Source organism: Lactuca sativa, chromosome 7, assembly GCF_002870075.4.
Source record: "Lactuca sativa cultivar Salinas chromosome 7, Lsat_Salinas_v11, whole genome shotgun sequence".
Classification (NCBI taxonomy): domain Eukaryota; kingdom Viridiplantae; phylum Streptophyta; class Magnoliopsida; order Asterales; family Asteraceae; genus Lactuca; species Lactuca sativa.
This window is the reverse complement of record NC_056629.2, coordinates 28,843,134-28,855,601: the sequence shown is the minus strand read 5'-3', so window position 1 is coordinate 28,855,601 and position 12,468 is coordinate 28,843,134. Positions and strand designations below refer to the sequence as shown.

Here is a 12,468-nt window from a genome sequence, read left to right as displayed (position 1 = left end):
TGTACTGCTCTGTGTTGTAGCCCACAAACCCTGGAGTACGCCAGATATGAGCTGAGGGCGAGGGAGGGCATGTCAGACTCATACTGAGGACTCATGAGCATTCTAGATATGAGCTGAGGGCCAGGAAGGGCATGCCAGACTCGTACTGAGGGCTTATCAGTATTCAGTTCAAGGATTGATCAGGTCGGGGAGCAAGCCAGACATAAGTTGTGGGCCGAGGGTAAGCCATACTTATGATGTGGGTTCAGGGGTAATCCAGTATGTTAAGTTGTGGACCTATTGCATGTTGTTATTATACTAGTGATATTTGTTATGTATCGGTATTTTAGGGGAACTCACTGAGTTCGGGCTTACAATTTTGAATTATGTTTCAGGTACTTCAAATGATCGCGGGAAGGCGAAGGCGTGCACCTCCTCATATTTTGTTTAATGATTTTAGGATTGCTCTGATGTGAAACTTATTTTGAAAATAATTTGTAAACAATGATGGTTTGGGATTTATTTTAAAAGTTTAAAGTTTTCAAGAACTTTTCGAATGTTACAGTCCAGAAGCAATCCTTGGCCCAAAACATCATTAGACAACTCCCAATATGAGCCCAAATCCTCTTCAAATCTTCTATGACCTAATGTCCTTCATGTCTTCACAAATTAATTAGCTTAAAATATATTTTTGCTTCTAATTTCAATTCATCAACTAGCCCATTTTGCAACATCTTTAAATGTCACCAAGCTCCATATTTTTCAATCTGCATGTGCACTTAATTCCCAAAATCCCTAATCGTCTCCATTCCGCGCTAGTCTTCTAAAAATCCGCAATTAAACACAAAAACTAGAAATTACTCGATATAGATAAAATAATAAAAAAATATACGCATAATGATTAACCAAAATTAAAACAAAATATGCTAAAATAAACTATAAAAAAAATAAATAAAATGCACATATCAGTGTATAAGCTTGCTTAATTTTTAGCTTCTTAAAATAATTGTTCGGTGAGACCATTAAATTACCTTATAAGTTATTTGAGATTACTTATTATAAACTAATGAGTGTTTTTTAACGAGTTTTCTAAATGTACCTTTATATATGTTTGTTTCATTACATTAAAGGTCAAAAAAAAATTAAGCTTATAATATCTAAATTAGGGATTGTGCGGTAATTATTAATTGAGTCAAATCTAATTGAGTCAATGTCATATTTACTCAGACCCACTGTCTTTTATCAAACCCTATATAAGGCATATCCTAAACTATAGGAATGAATTATATGCTTTATCAAACCCTATAAAAGGCATATCCAAAACTATAGGAATGAATTATATGCTTCTAATTTGATTGAGTCAGACTCAACCTCTAACAAAACCCAATAAAAAACATATCAAACAACCTCTTAGATAGTAACTAAACATAATCGATCATATTTTCAATATAGAAAATATATGTTATCATCATAGTTACTTATAACTATTAATTACACATCTAAAATGGAGTTGAAAAAAAAATAAGCATCTAAAAATCATATTTGAACAAAAATAATTTAAAACAAATGATGCAAATAAGTTTTTAGCTTAAAATGAAAAATACCATTCAAATATAATGTTTTGACTTTTGGCTTTCACTTTTGCATGAAATCATAGTAATTTCTAAAAGTTTCAAGTTTAGCTATGTAATTCTTATAAAGAAAATGATAAATAGCCTTTTATTCGAGTCTATCAAATATAGTCTTATATGTTTTCTCAACTCTTACATATGAATCTGCTCCACAAGTTTAAATAGAAGATGAAACAAGTGTAGAAGTCCCTAAAATATCATCTTTGACTATGCGAAGTGCTTCGACAACACACTTAGCATCCATTCGATATTGTGGCGATTCCAAAGAGCATGACACTCCAATTTCAAGCAATAAATGCAAACAATTTTGTCTTTTCATGTAACATGTTTTCTCTACTATACCTCTCTCATTCTTTCTCAGAGCAAGGTTCTCATCTTCATCATTTAGAAGCAACGGATCTACGATTTCAAGTGCACCAACACCCATGGATTTCTTAGCATAATGGTGTAGGGTAAGTCCATCTCCAAACATGGCATCCGTAGGTTTCTTACTTGTGATCATCTCTAGCAACAAAATCCCATAACTATACATATCGCCACTTGGTGATACGTGGCTCCCAAGCCCATATTCTGAAACAAATATTTTTCTCATTATATTAGTAATATATGTAATCTGCCAATCAATAACAGTAATAAAGAAAATCTCCGAAATTTAGTAACTATTTTTGAAGTATTGTTTATGTCCTTCAAACAACTTTTTTAAATTGATAATCGCAATCAAGGAAAACCTCCAAAAATAACAAGTGTTTATTCATCACATTATTCTTTTTAGAGTCAACCTACATTGTTTCTACTCGATAGATGATAGGTATCTGAATTACTATATATTTTTTTGATACTAACTGAGAGTTTGTAATTGCTTATTTAAAATATTTATTAGTTTATTGGAGTTTGATATCACTAATACGATAATTTGAAAGTATGTCACGGCAAAATATGTGCTTAAAACCTTTTCTCGGTTTGCTAGCGGAGAAAGGCCGAGTGGTTCCAATCCTCGACGAGGATTCCAAAGTACCCCAAGAATTATGTATTTTTTACAAGCTTTTAAATAAACAACATCGTTACTAACAAGTGCTCACTACCCTATAAGTCATTTGTTTTTAAAAGGTTTTTTAATGACGAAAAAATTATTCCAATACGAGTTGTCATCTACTAACATGTGTTTTTGACATAGTTACCCAAATGAAATTAAAGATTTTAAAATATTTTTGCGAGTTACATGAAATGGTTTTTATTTGTGTCACCATCCTAAATCTTACTATAAATGTTGGCGACATAGGAACCTTAATTCCATAAATTATCGACAATTTAAATATACATGAAATCGAACCTAATTTTATCGCAAATCATATATTTATTTTTAGCTGATTTTTCCATATATAGTTTTTTTATTATTTTACAAACAAATATATAAGTAAAATGATCCAATAATTTGTTTATATGAAGATGTGGATCGAGAAATGTGGATCATTTTACTTACATATTTGTTTGCACAATAATAAAAGAACTATGAAAAAATCAGCTAAAAATAAATATATGATTTGTGATAAAATCTTACTATAAATGTTGGCGACATAGGAACCTTAACTCCATAAATTATCGACAATTTAAATATACATGAAATCGAACCAAATTTTATCGCAAATCATATATTTATTTTTAGCTGATTTTTCCATAGTTCTTTTATTATTGTGCAAACAAATATGTAAGTAAAATGATCCAATAATTTGTTCATATGAAGATGTGGACGGAGAAATTAAATCCCCCCCCCCCTCCCCTCTTTCTCTCTCATAATTTTATTTAAATTTTTTAGAAGTGGTTTTTAGTGATGATTTTTTATGTAAATGGTGATGATTTGACACATAAATAATAGAACTTTTTATGTTATAGTGTTATATGGGTAAGTGTACATTTATAGTGCAATGAATTTTTTTTAAAAAACAACTATGTATAAAGTATAAGAACATTCACAATAGAGTTTGTTGGAGAGTTTTCTAAATGAAATAAGTTGGTTAAAATCAAACAAGTTATATTAAAAAGAAAATCACAAGGTAACGTTTTACTTTGCATGTAAATTTGCTAATTCTGTACATAAATATGTTTTTTTAATTATAATGATATTTTGTTTGTTTTCCACATAATGGACTTATAAATAATATTTACAAAAGAATTTATCATGATATAAATATCTTGAGTTAGAGTTGTAATAATGTCTCACCAAAAGGTTTTTTTGTTGTGGATGCCTTAAGGTTGGATGGAGTGGGCTCTGTAAGAGCTCAACACATTCGAGTTGTATTCGACAAACACTACGTCACGAACTAGGCATGTTGAGTTCGGTAGTCTAACTCGGAAATTGTGTTTTGATTAGAGAGAAAGTGAATAAAATTTAAAATTTGTATCGTTTTTTTTTTCAAAATAATTACCTTTTTTTCTTAAAAATTTCAAATTTTTAATACTCTTACAACCTTTATAAATACAAACAACTATCTTATTTTATAACACACAACAATCTTCAATTTTTCACTCAAACACTTCTTATTTTAAGAAAAAATAGTTTCTTCCAATTTTCCATCCAACCAAAAACTCCAAGAAAAAGCAAAAAAAAAAAAAAAAAAAAAAAAAAAAAAGGGTAAATGTCACTGTAGCCCAACCAACTTACTGGTTTTGATTTAAATGATCCCTAAACTTAATTTTTTTGCTTTTTAGGGTCACAAAGTGCATGCTGACCGGTTTAAATGGTCCCTTTCACCGTTGAAAACTGGTTGCTTATGACACCTCTACATTTGAAGCTGATGTGTCACCCACATCAACATCATAATTTCAGGTTTTCTTAATGACGAAGAATTTTTGACTAAAAAAAAAGAAATAAAACTAAAATCATCCATCTTGTTCTTCTTCAAAAAAGCTTTTTGTTGCTCCCCATTCAGAGAATCCAACCACCCATCTTCCTCAAACAACTAAAGATTGGAACCTCATCGGGACTCTACAGATGCACTCTATGGCAATAAGTTTTGATTTTTTTGGTTTTGTCGGCAGTCCATCTCATCGACTCTGCCATTGCAAGTGATTGTTTAGGGTCCGATCAGATCTGTGAAAAACAAATCTCAGTGGTGGCTATAGAGATGGAGTCTTTGGGGATCAAACTAGAGAATCGATTCAACGAGTATCAACTTCTTAACCTCTTACATTGAATCAATGAAATGGGTATTGACTCTCAAGCGAGCTCAAGGAGTCCTTCCATTCTGGAGATTCCAACCATTTCGACGACTACGGTTTCTTCTTCGATGGAACCTGATGCATCAGTCGATGTACTTTCCTTCATTATCACTGTATCATCATGTGGATCCTCATTATTAACAGCAACGTCTTCTGAGGGTGTGTGGTTAGTACATAAATTTTGATAATGGAGATGATGTTTGTTAGTGGCTAGATTGTCTTCTGAGGGTGTAAGTTTGTTGATTGATTAGGTGGTGAAGGTGCAGATGGGGAGACGGATGTTGAATTTTGGTAAGGGCGGTTGAAATCAATGAAGTGATTTATGGTCACTGTGGCAACATAGTCTTTTGGTAGGGTAAGGATATTTATAGGGATGTGTCCTAATGAACTTGAATCCTATTTGAAATTAGTAGGGTTCATGTGATCTAGTAGTGAAAGAGAAAGTGAGAAAGAGATGAGGGAGAGTCATCGCCATTGTTCACAATGGTCTGGTTCTGAACGATCCACCGACTTCTTTACTTTTGTACTTACATGGATCCGAACCGAAACAAAGAAGGCGATAAAGATAAAACTTAGTAGGCGGTGAGCGGTCAACAAAGGGAAGGGTTTCAATTGGGGTCGGTGGACCTCTGATTAGGAGATTTAGATGAAGCCTCTGATTTAGGTGAATTCGATACCGGTGAATGCATCTTTTAGATTCTGGCTTCACGATACGGATTCACTGAAATAGGAGGAATTTGGATGTGTTTGTCGATGAGGTTTCGTCAAGGAGAAAGGGAGTGGAAGGGGTAGCTGATGTGAGGAAAAGAAATGGTGTTGACTATTGTTTTTTATTCCCTCTTAATGATCTGTCTTCTTCGTGTCGATAATACGATATATATATATATATATATATATATATATATATATATATATATATATATATATATAGAGAGAGAGAGAGAGAGAGAGAGAGAAAGAGTTTGAATTCCCTTTTTTTTATTACTCCAAAAGTAAAAATGTCATTTAATCCAAATTTAACCGGTGAAACCGGGAAAAATGAAATTCAATACCTTTTTTAATAAGTCAATTCTAAGTTTAAGGACCTATATTACCAAAAAAAAATATGTAAGGGACCTTTTAAAACAAAACCGGAAAGCTGGTTGGACTACAGTGACATTTACCAAAAAAAATACCCAAAACACAACCATTTCAAACCCTTCATCAACTACCTTCTTCCAAAATCAAATTAATCATATATATTCATATCCTAGTTACCATTATCCTGGTGCGTACTACACTTCATATCCTATTCATATTCCAATCTCAATCTCAATCCTAACCATAGTTCCAATTCTAATCTCAAGTACAATCATAACTGGAAAATGACTTCAACCATTTGACAACCTTCCCAACTTTCAATTCCAATTCTAATCACAATCTCAAAGCTAATTCCAAACTCACTCTCAACCTGAAATCATATCTCAAATAGATTTTGAGCATGAAGAGATTGAACCTCAACCAAAACCCAAGCAAAAGGAAAGGTACCTTCTAAGAATTGGACACCAAAGGAAGAAGTGGCGTTGGCTCATGCGTAATTAGATGTTTCGGAAGACCCAAAAGTCGAGAACAACCAAGATGCGCTAACTTTTTATCGGAAATGTGAAGGCGTTTTCTATTAGAAATGAAGCTTGGAACTACATAAAAAAAGATCAATTTTACTTGAAGTGGATGACCACCAACAAAATTGTCATGGAGTTTAATGTGATATGTGTGACTGTGAAGTGGTAGTGACAAAATGGTGCGAACGATGAAACAATATTGCAGAAAGCTCTGTCACTTTACCAGACTGATAACAGGGCACCTTTCAGATTTCTTCATTTTTGGAATATTGGGAAGGAGTCGAAAAAGTGGAAAGATATCAAACTTCGGAATCATTCACGGGTGGTTCTAAAAGAACCAAAACATCTGAAGCCACTCATAATCAATCGCCGGATGCGTATTTCGAGATTGACCTCAACGAAGATTAGTCTATTAAGGTTGCAAGAGCTAGTCGTCCCATGGTAAGAGACCAAGCAAGGGTAAAGGGTTGCAAATAGTTCGAGTGACATCAAAAAAATAACAGTCGGGATGAACAACTTAAAAACTACTTCGAAGTAACACTTGAGTGTTGCGAAAGAGAAGGAAAAAAGTCGTGACATGAAAATCTTAATGAAAGATATTAGTTACCTTACTCGAAACAAAAAAGAATTACGTTAACACCCCGTTCCCGAGTTCAACTTAACGAGAGAAGAAAGTAAAAGAAATAAATGTTCCTGAGTTTCATTAAAAGAAGGAAGTGGAAGGAAATTGAATAATCATTTTTCCTCCTAATTTTCCTTCCGATGTCGACGGATTTGGAGAGAAAAAACAAAATGTTTAATTTTTCTTTCATTTCTCTCTGACTCGGGAACACGAAAAATAAATTTATTTTCCTTTTATTTCTCTTCTTTTCTCTCTTACTTTTTTTTCTCTTCTTTTCTTTTTCATTTCTAAAACTCGGGAACGAGGCGTTGTCAAAGACGTGATTGCAAAAAAATATAATATGTAGGTTTATCTATGTTTTGTATTTTTAATATCTATGTTTTATTTTTATATTTTTTTAAGTGTTATTGTAATTTTCCTTTCAAGTTAATGAAATTTTAGTTTTTATAAAAATTAATGTGTTTAAATTGATTTTTTTTATATATAAATTAATGTTAGTTTAAAAAAAAAAAAAAAGTATAGCATTACAAAAGTGACAAACGATTCCTTCTAATGATAAACTTTTGAAGAGGCCTAGCAAATGTGACGTAACCTAGAAAATTTAGTGTATCAAGAGTAGCACCACACCCTTTAGTCCCTTTAGTCTAAACACTAAAGGTTTTCTTTGCATTTTCAGTTGCACAATATGTAGTAGAAAAATAAAACTATATCATGATATCTTTTTGTATGTCTAGATATGGGTATATTTGTATTATGCATATGTATATGTGGATGTCAGTATGTGTACGTATATATGTACGTAAATTATGTAAATCAGATAAATTAGTTGAGGTATCAGCACAACATACCTGGAGCTGCATATCCGACGGTTCCTCTAACTCCAGTTGAGCTGCTCTGCTGTCTAATTTTGTACTCAGGTTGAAGGATCTTTGAAAGCCCGAAATCTCCAACATGTGCAACCATGTCTTCATCAAGTAGAATGTTGCTTGGCTTCAAATCACAGTGCACAATAGTCTTTCCTGCGTGACGATGAAGATATTCAAGTGCGTAAGCCACATCCAATGCTACACACACTCTTTGAAGTAGACTGAGTCGAGGGAGCTTGTTTTGCACGTCATGCAACCATTGATCTAAAGTTCCATTAGGCAAGAACTCATAAACAATGGCTTTAAATTCATTTCCTTGGAAGTCGATGCCACTGCAACAAGTTATAACCTTTGCAAGGTTTCTATGTCGGGCATTTTTCAGAGCTTCACACTCAGCGATGAAACTCTTGGAACCTCCTCGACGATGGAGGTTAAGTACTTTGATAGCGACAATCCCACTATCTGCATCGAGGTTTCCTCTATAAACTGATGAAAAGCTACCCTCACCGATGAAGTTTTTAGTGGAAAACCCATCAGTTGCTTTGTAAAGCATCTCGTAAGAAACCTGAATGAGAGACTCTCGGGACATAGGCTCATGACTTACATCATCTTTGATTTCACTTTTTCTTCGATAAAACACAAAAAACACCACCACAGCTATGCCAATCAGAACTGCAACAAAAATGATAGCTAATATAACTGCAAATCTCCGCCAGTTTTTCCTCTTTGGATTTGTAGAATGGCACTTCGGCAACCGGAGTTCAGGTACGCCACCACAAAGCCGACTGTTTCCAACAAGAGATACTGTACTTGCGTTAGCAAACACTCCTTTGCTCGATACCTCCCCTTCAAAACCATTGAATGATATGTTGAGATTCTCCAAAGGAATTTCTTCAAGGTAAGTTGGGATCTTCCCTGTAAAGTTGTTATGCGAGGCGTCAAAAGTTTGAAGGGCACGCAAAGATCTCAACGACGATGGAAGAGTTCCCTGAAAGAAGTTGCTGCTTATGTCAAGATTCACAAGGCTGCTACAGCTGCTAATGGTGGTAGGAAGATATCCTGACAATCGATTATTTGCCAGAATAATTTCGTTTAAGTTCTTAAGGTTGCCAACCTCTTGTGGAAGTTCTCCCGACAATCGATTGCCACCCAAATTCAAGCTAATGGATAGCGTTGAGAGTTCAAATAGTTTCCTGGGTATTTCTCCAGTAAGGTTATTTCGATCTATGACTAACTTTATCAACCTCTTGCAGTTCCCTAAACTTGATGGCATGCTACCATTAAATTCATTTAAGCCCAGGTCGAGTTCAATCAATAATGAAAGATTTCCTAAAGAACCAGGAATGCTCCCTGAGAAAGAGTTATTCTTTAGATCTAGTTTCTGTAAACTTCCAAGATTGCTAAAGTTCACCTGATTAATTGTGCCTGTGAGTTTGTTATTAGACAAGTCTAGAGAAGTTAGGCCGGAAAGATTACCAACCGATGAAGGAAGGCCACCAGAAAAAGCATTTGAAGCGAAGCTTAGAAAACTTAGTGTATTCGACAAGTTTCCTAGAGAATATGGCAAAAAACCTTTCATCTGATTGTAACCAATATCTAACATTCTTAAGTTTTTGCAAATCGACAAAGCCTCTATGAACGTCATTTCATCATCTTCCCCGCTCCCAAAATGATTCGAACCTAGGTACAAGACTTCAAGATTACATGCTTCACGAGAAGTGATTACTAGTTTTCCAGAGAAGTTGTTTCGAGAAAGATCAAGGATTCTAAGATTTGAGGAACTGAGAACAGATGTTGGCAAGGGACCTGAAAAGTGGTTATCGGGAATAGAAAGTGCCTGAAGATGAGGCTGCATCGAACCTAAGTTCGTGGGTAGTCTACCAGTGAGTCGATTATCATCTAGAAGTAGTATCTCTAAAGAGGAAAGATTGTAAAGAGAAGGTGGGATGGAGCCAACGAGTTTATTTTCAACCAATACAATAAATGTGAGGTTACTCAACCGATGAAAGACATCTGGAATGCTGCCACCGAGTCCACATCTACCAAGGGAAAGAATTTCAAGGGATGTAAGATTCCCGATGAACCTTGGAATCCCACCTGAGAAATTGTTGACCGGAAGTATGAGTTGGTTTAGCATCAACAAGGATCCAAGTTCATCTGGGATCTTTCCAACCAGATTATTTTGACCCAAAACAAGCGACCGGAGGTTGGAGCAATTCGATAAGCTGGCGGGAATGTTACCAACCAGAATATTTTGACTCAAGTCAAGCACCTGGAGGCTTGAGCAATTCGATAAGCTGGCCGGAATGTTTCCCTCGAAAGAATTGTTATAAAGAGATAGTTCTTGTAACAGAAGCAGCCGGCCAACTTCAGGTGGAATCTCACCGGAAAGGAAGTTGTTTTGGAGCTGAATCTCCCTGAGAAAGGTTAGATTTGCGATGGAAGGAGATAAGGAACCGAGTAAGCCTCCATTGGAGAGATTCAAGGCCATGACTCTTTGGTGGGTGGGGTTGCAGGTCACACCTTCCCATTGGCAATGAAGGGAATCGTTCCATGAGATCATGAGATCTTTTGGGTCTTCTTTAATCTTGGATTTGATTGCAAGTAATGCGACACGATCCTCAACACAGGTGGTGCAGTTCTGAGCATGGATGACTACCGGAAACGCGGCAATGTTCATCAAAGTGATGAAGAGAAACGGGGCTGCATGTCCCTTAAAGAATGGTAGCCGTTTGGCACTCATTTTTTGGAAGCTAAGGCAATGGTGAGTGTGAGTGGGTAACTAACGATTTCTGGTACTACTTTGTGCTTTATTTTCTTTAAATTTACTACATATAAAGAAAGTATCTGTTTCAGCATTTTACACTTTCATGGCGTCTCGATTGTGACGTGAGTGGCTGATTTTTTGTCTAACATATTATAGATATAAATGGAATCAAACCATAGTCAACGGGGTGAATGTTTTCATACTAATTTTGGTTTGTTCTTAAGATTTTTCTTGAAATTGAATGCTACGTATAGGAGTCACGATCGACAAAGTCAAAACTATATGTCCATCATATTAGACTTTCATTGCGTCTCGATTGTGACGTGCGTGGCTGATTTTTGTTAAAGAAATTTATGGATATATGACATAGACTCGTAGTAAATGGAGTCAACGAGTGAATAATAAAAACCCATTTAAAGGAAGTCGACTTTGATTTTGTACATTCACATTTCCATCGTATTAAGTATGTATTAAGTATCGGAGTTGATATATCCACTTGTTTATTTCATTCTTCCACTTAATACAAAAGTGGTTTTCCTTTTTGTGCCATTCTTTTAATCAACAAAGATATAAGAAAAAAATATTTTTAATTACCAAAAACATATAAAAAGAGAGAGAAAGGAACTGTTTATTTTTTTTTCTTAATTTATCAATTGCTTTTTTTTCGTATATAAAAATATCAATTTCTTTTTGTTTAATTTTTCTTTTTATGACGATGAACACCAATTTTCATTATATATCACCTTGAATATTTATGTTTTTTTAACGGTGAAACTTTTGAATCCATTCCAATCATTTACAAATGGAATCAACAATCTTATGACAATGTCCTTTCCAATCAGCTTTAACATTTAAAACTTTGAATCCATTCCAATACAAATGGAATCAACAATCATATGACTGTTGGGTAATCTTGACATAATCTTGACATGGGTCATAGGTTTATTGAAGTTATGAGTATGGGTAAAAGGGTAGTATTTGAATGTTTATTTAATGTTTGAATAAAGGACTTTGACCAAGTTCAAATTGAGAAAACGTGATGTATACTTGGTCACTGTAGGGTGCTTTTCTTTAGGAGTGATAGCTAATTTTTAGGTTTTAGGTTGTTTATTCCCGTTGGTTTTTTGTAGGCTATTTATAGCATGTTGCTTTTGATTAATAGAGAATGGTTGAGTCGAGATTAAAGAAAAGTTTCCATCTGCTTTCTCCTTTTCTTTTCGTGTAGCAACAACAATGAACACTTCCTTCTTTTCTTTCTTATTTTGTTCATGGGTTGTAAGGGCTGGTCCAACATTTGGTATCAGAGCCCTAGGCTCAACACGTGGGATCTTTGAAGAGGTCCTATGTGAACCTGTTGCTATTGTGGTTCTATGTGAGCCGAAGCTCTGTGTGAGCCGAGTTCATAATCCAAGAATCTGTGTAAAGAGAGTTTTGAACAGCAATCTGGGTGAGGTGAAGCAAATCCGAGTTCAAAAGCATGAAACCTGTGTGAGTGAGTGAGTGTTGAAGATTGATCTGTGTGAAGAGAAAGTTGTGTGCTAAGAAGTGTTGTGTGCTAAGAAAGTGTTGTGTGCTCAATTCAAGTTCTGGGTGAACAAGAAGACTTGAACCTGTGTGGTGAAGCCAATCTATGTGAAGAAGTTAGTCAAAGTGAGAAAGATCAAAAAACAAGATTTATGTGCACCTGCAAGTGTTGGTGGGTGGTTTGAAGAAAGAAAAAAAGATCGAAAATAATTTAGATCTGTGTGATATGTGTGTGTGATCTGAATTGGTTGGTTATGTACAA

General features: G+C 34.7%; 1 protein-coding gene across 1 annotated transcript; it reads right to left on the bottom strand.

Annotated features, from left to right (window-relative positions):
- Positions 1-1,702: 1,702 nt before the first annotated feature.
- LOC111892699 (probable LRR receptor-like serine/threonine-protein kinase At3g47570) lies at positions 1,703-10,790 on the bottom strand. Its single transcript, XM_023888755.3, has 2 exons — positions 7,898-10,790; positions 1,703-2,180 (listed from the first exon to the last, which is right to left on the bottom strand). Exons 1-2 carry the CDS (start codon positions 10,656-10,658, stop codon positions 1,768-1,770), a joined length of 3,174 nt encoding a protein of 1,057 aa, XP_023744523.1. The 5' UTR covers positions 10,659-10,790; the 3' UTR covers positions 1,703-1,767.
- Between the last annotated feature and the right edge of the window lie 1,678 nt (positions 10,791-12,468).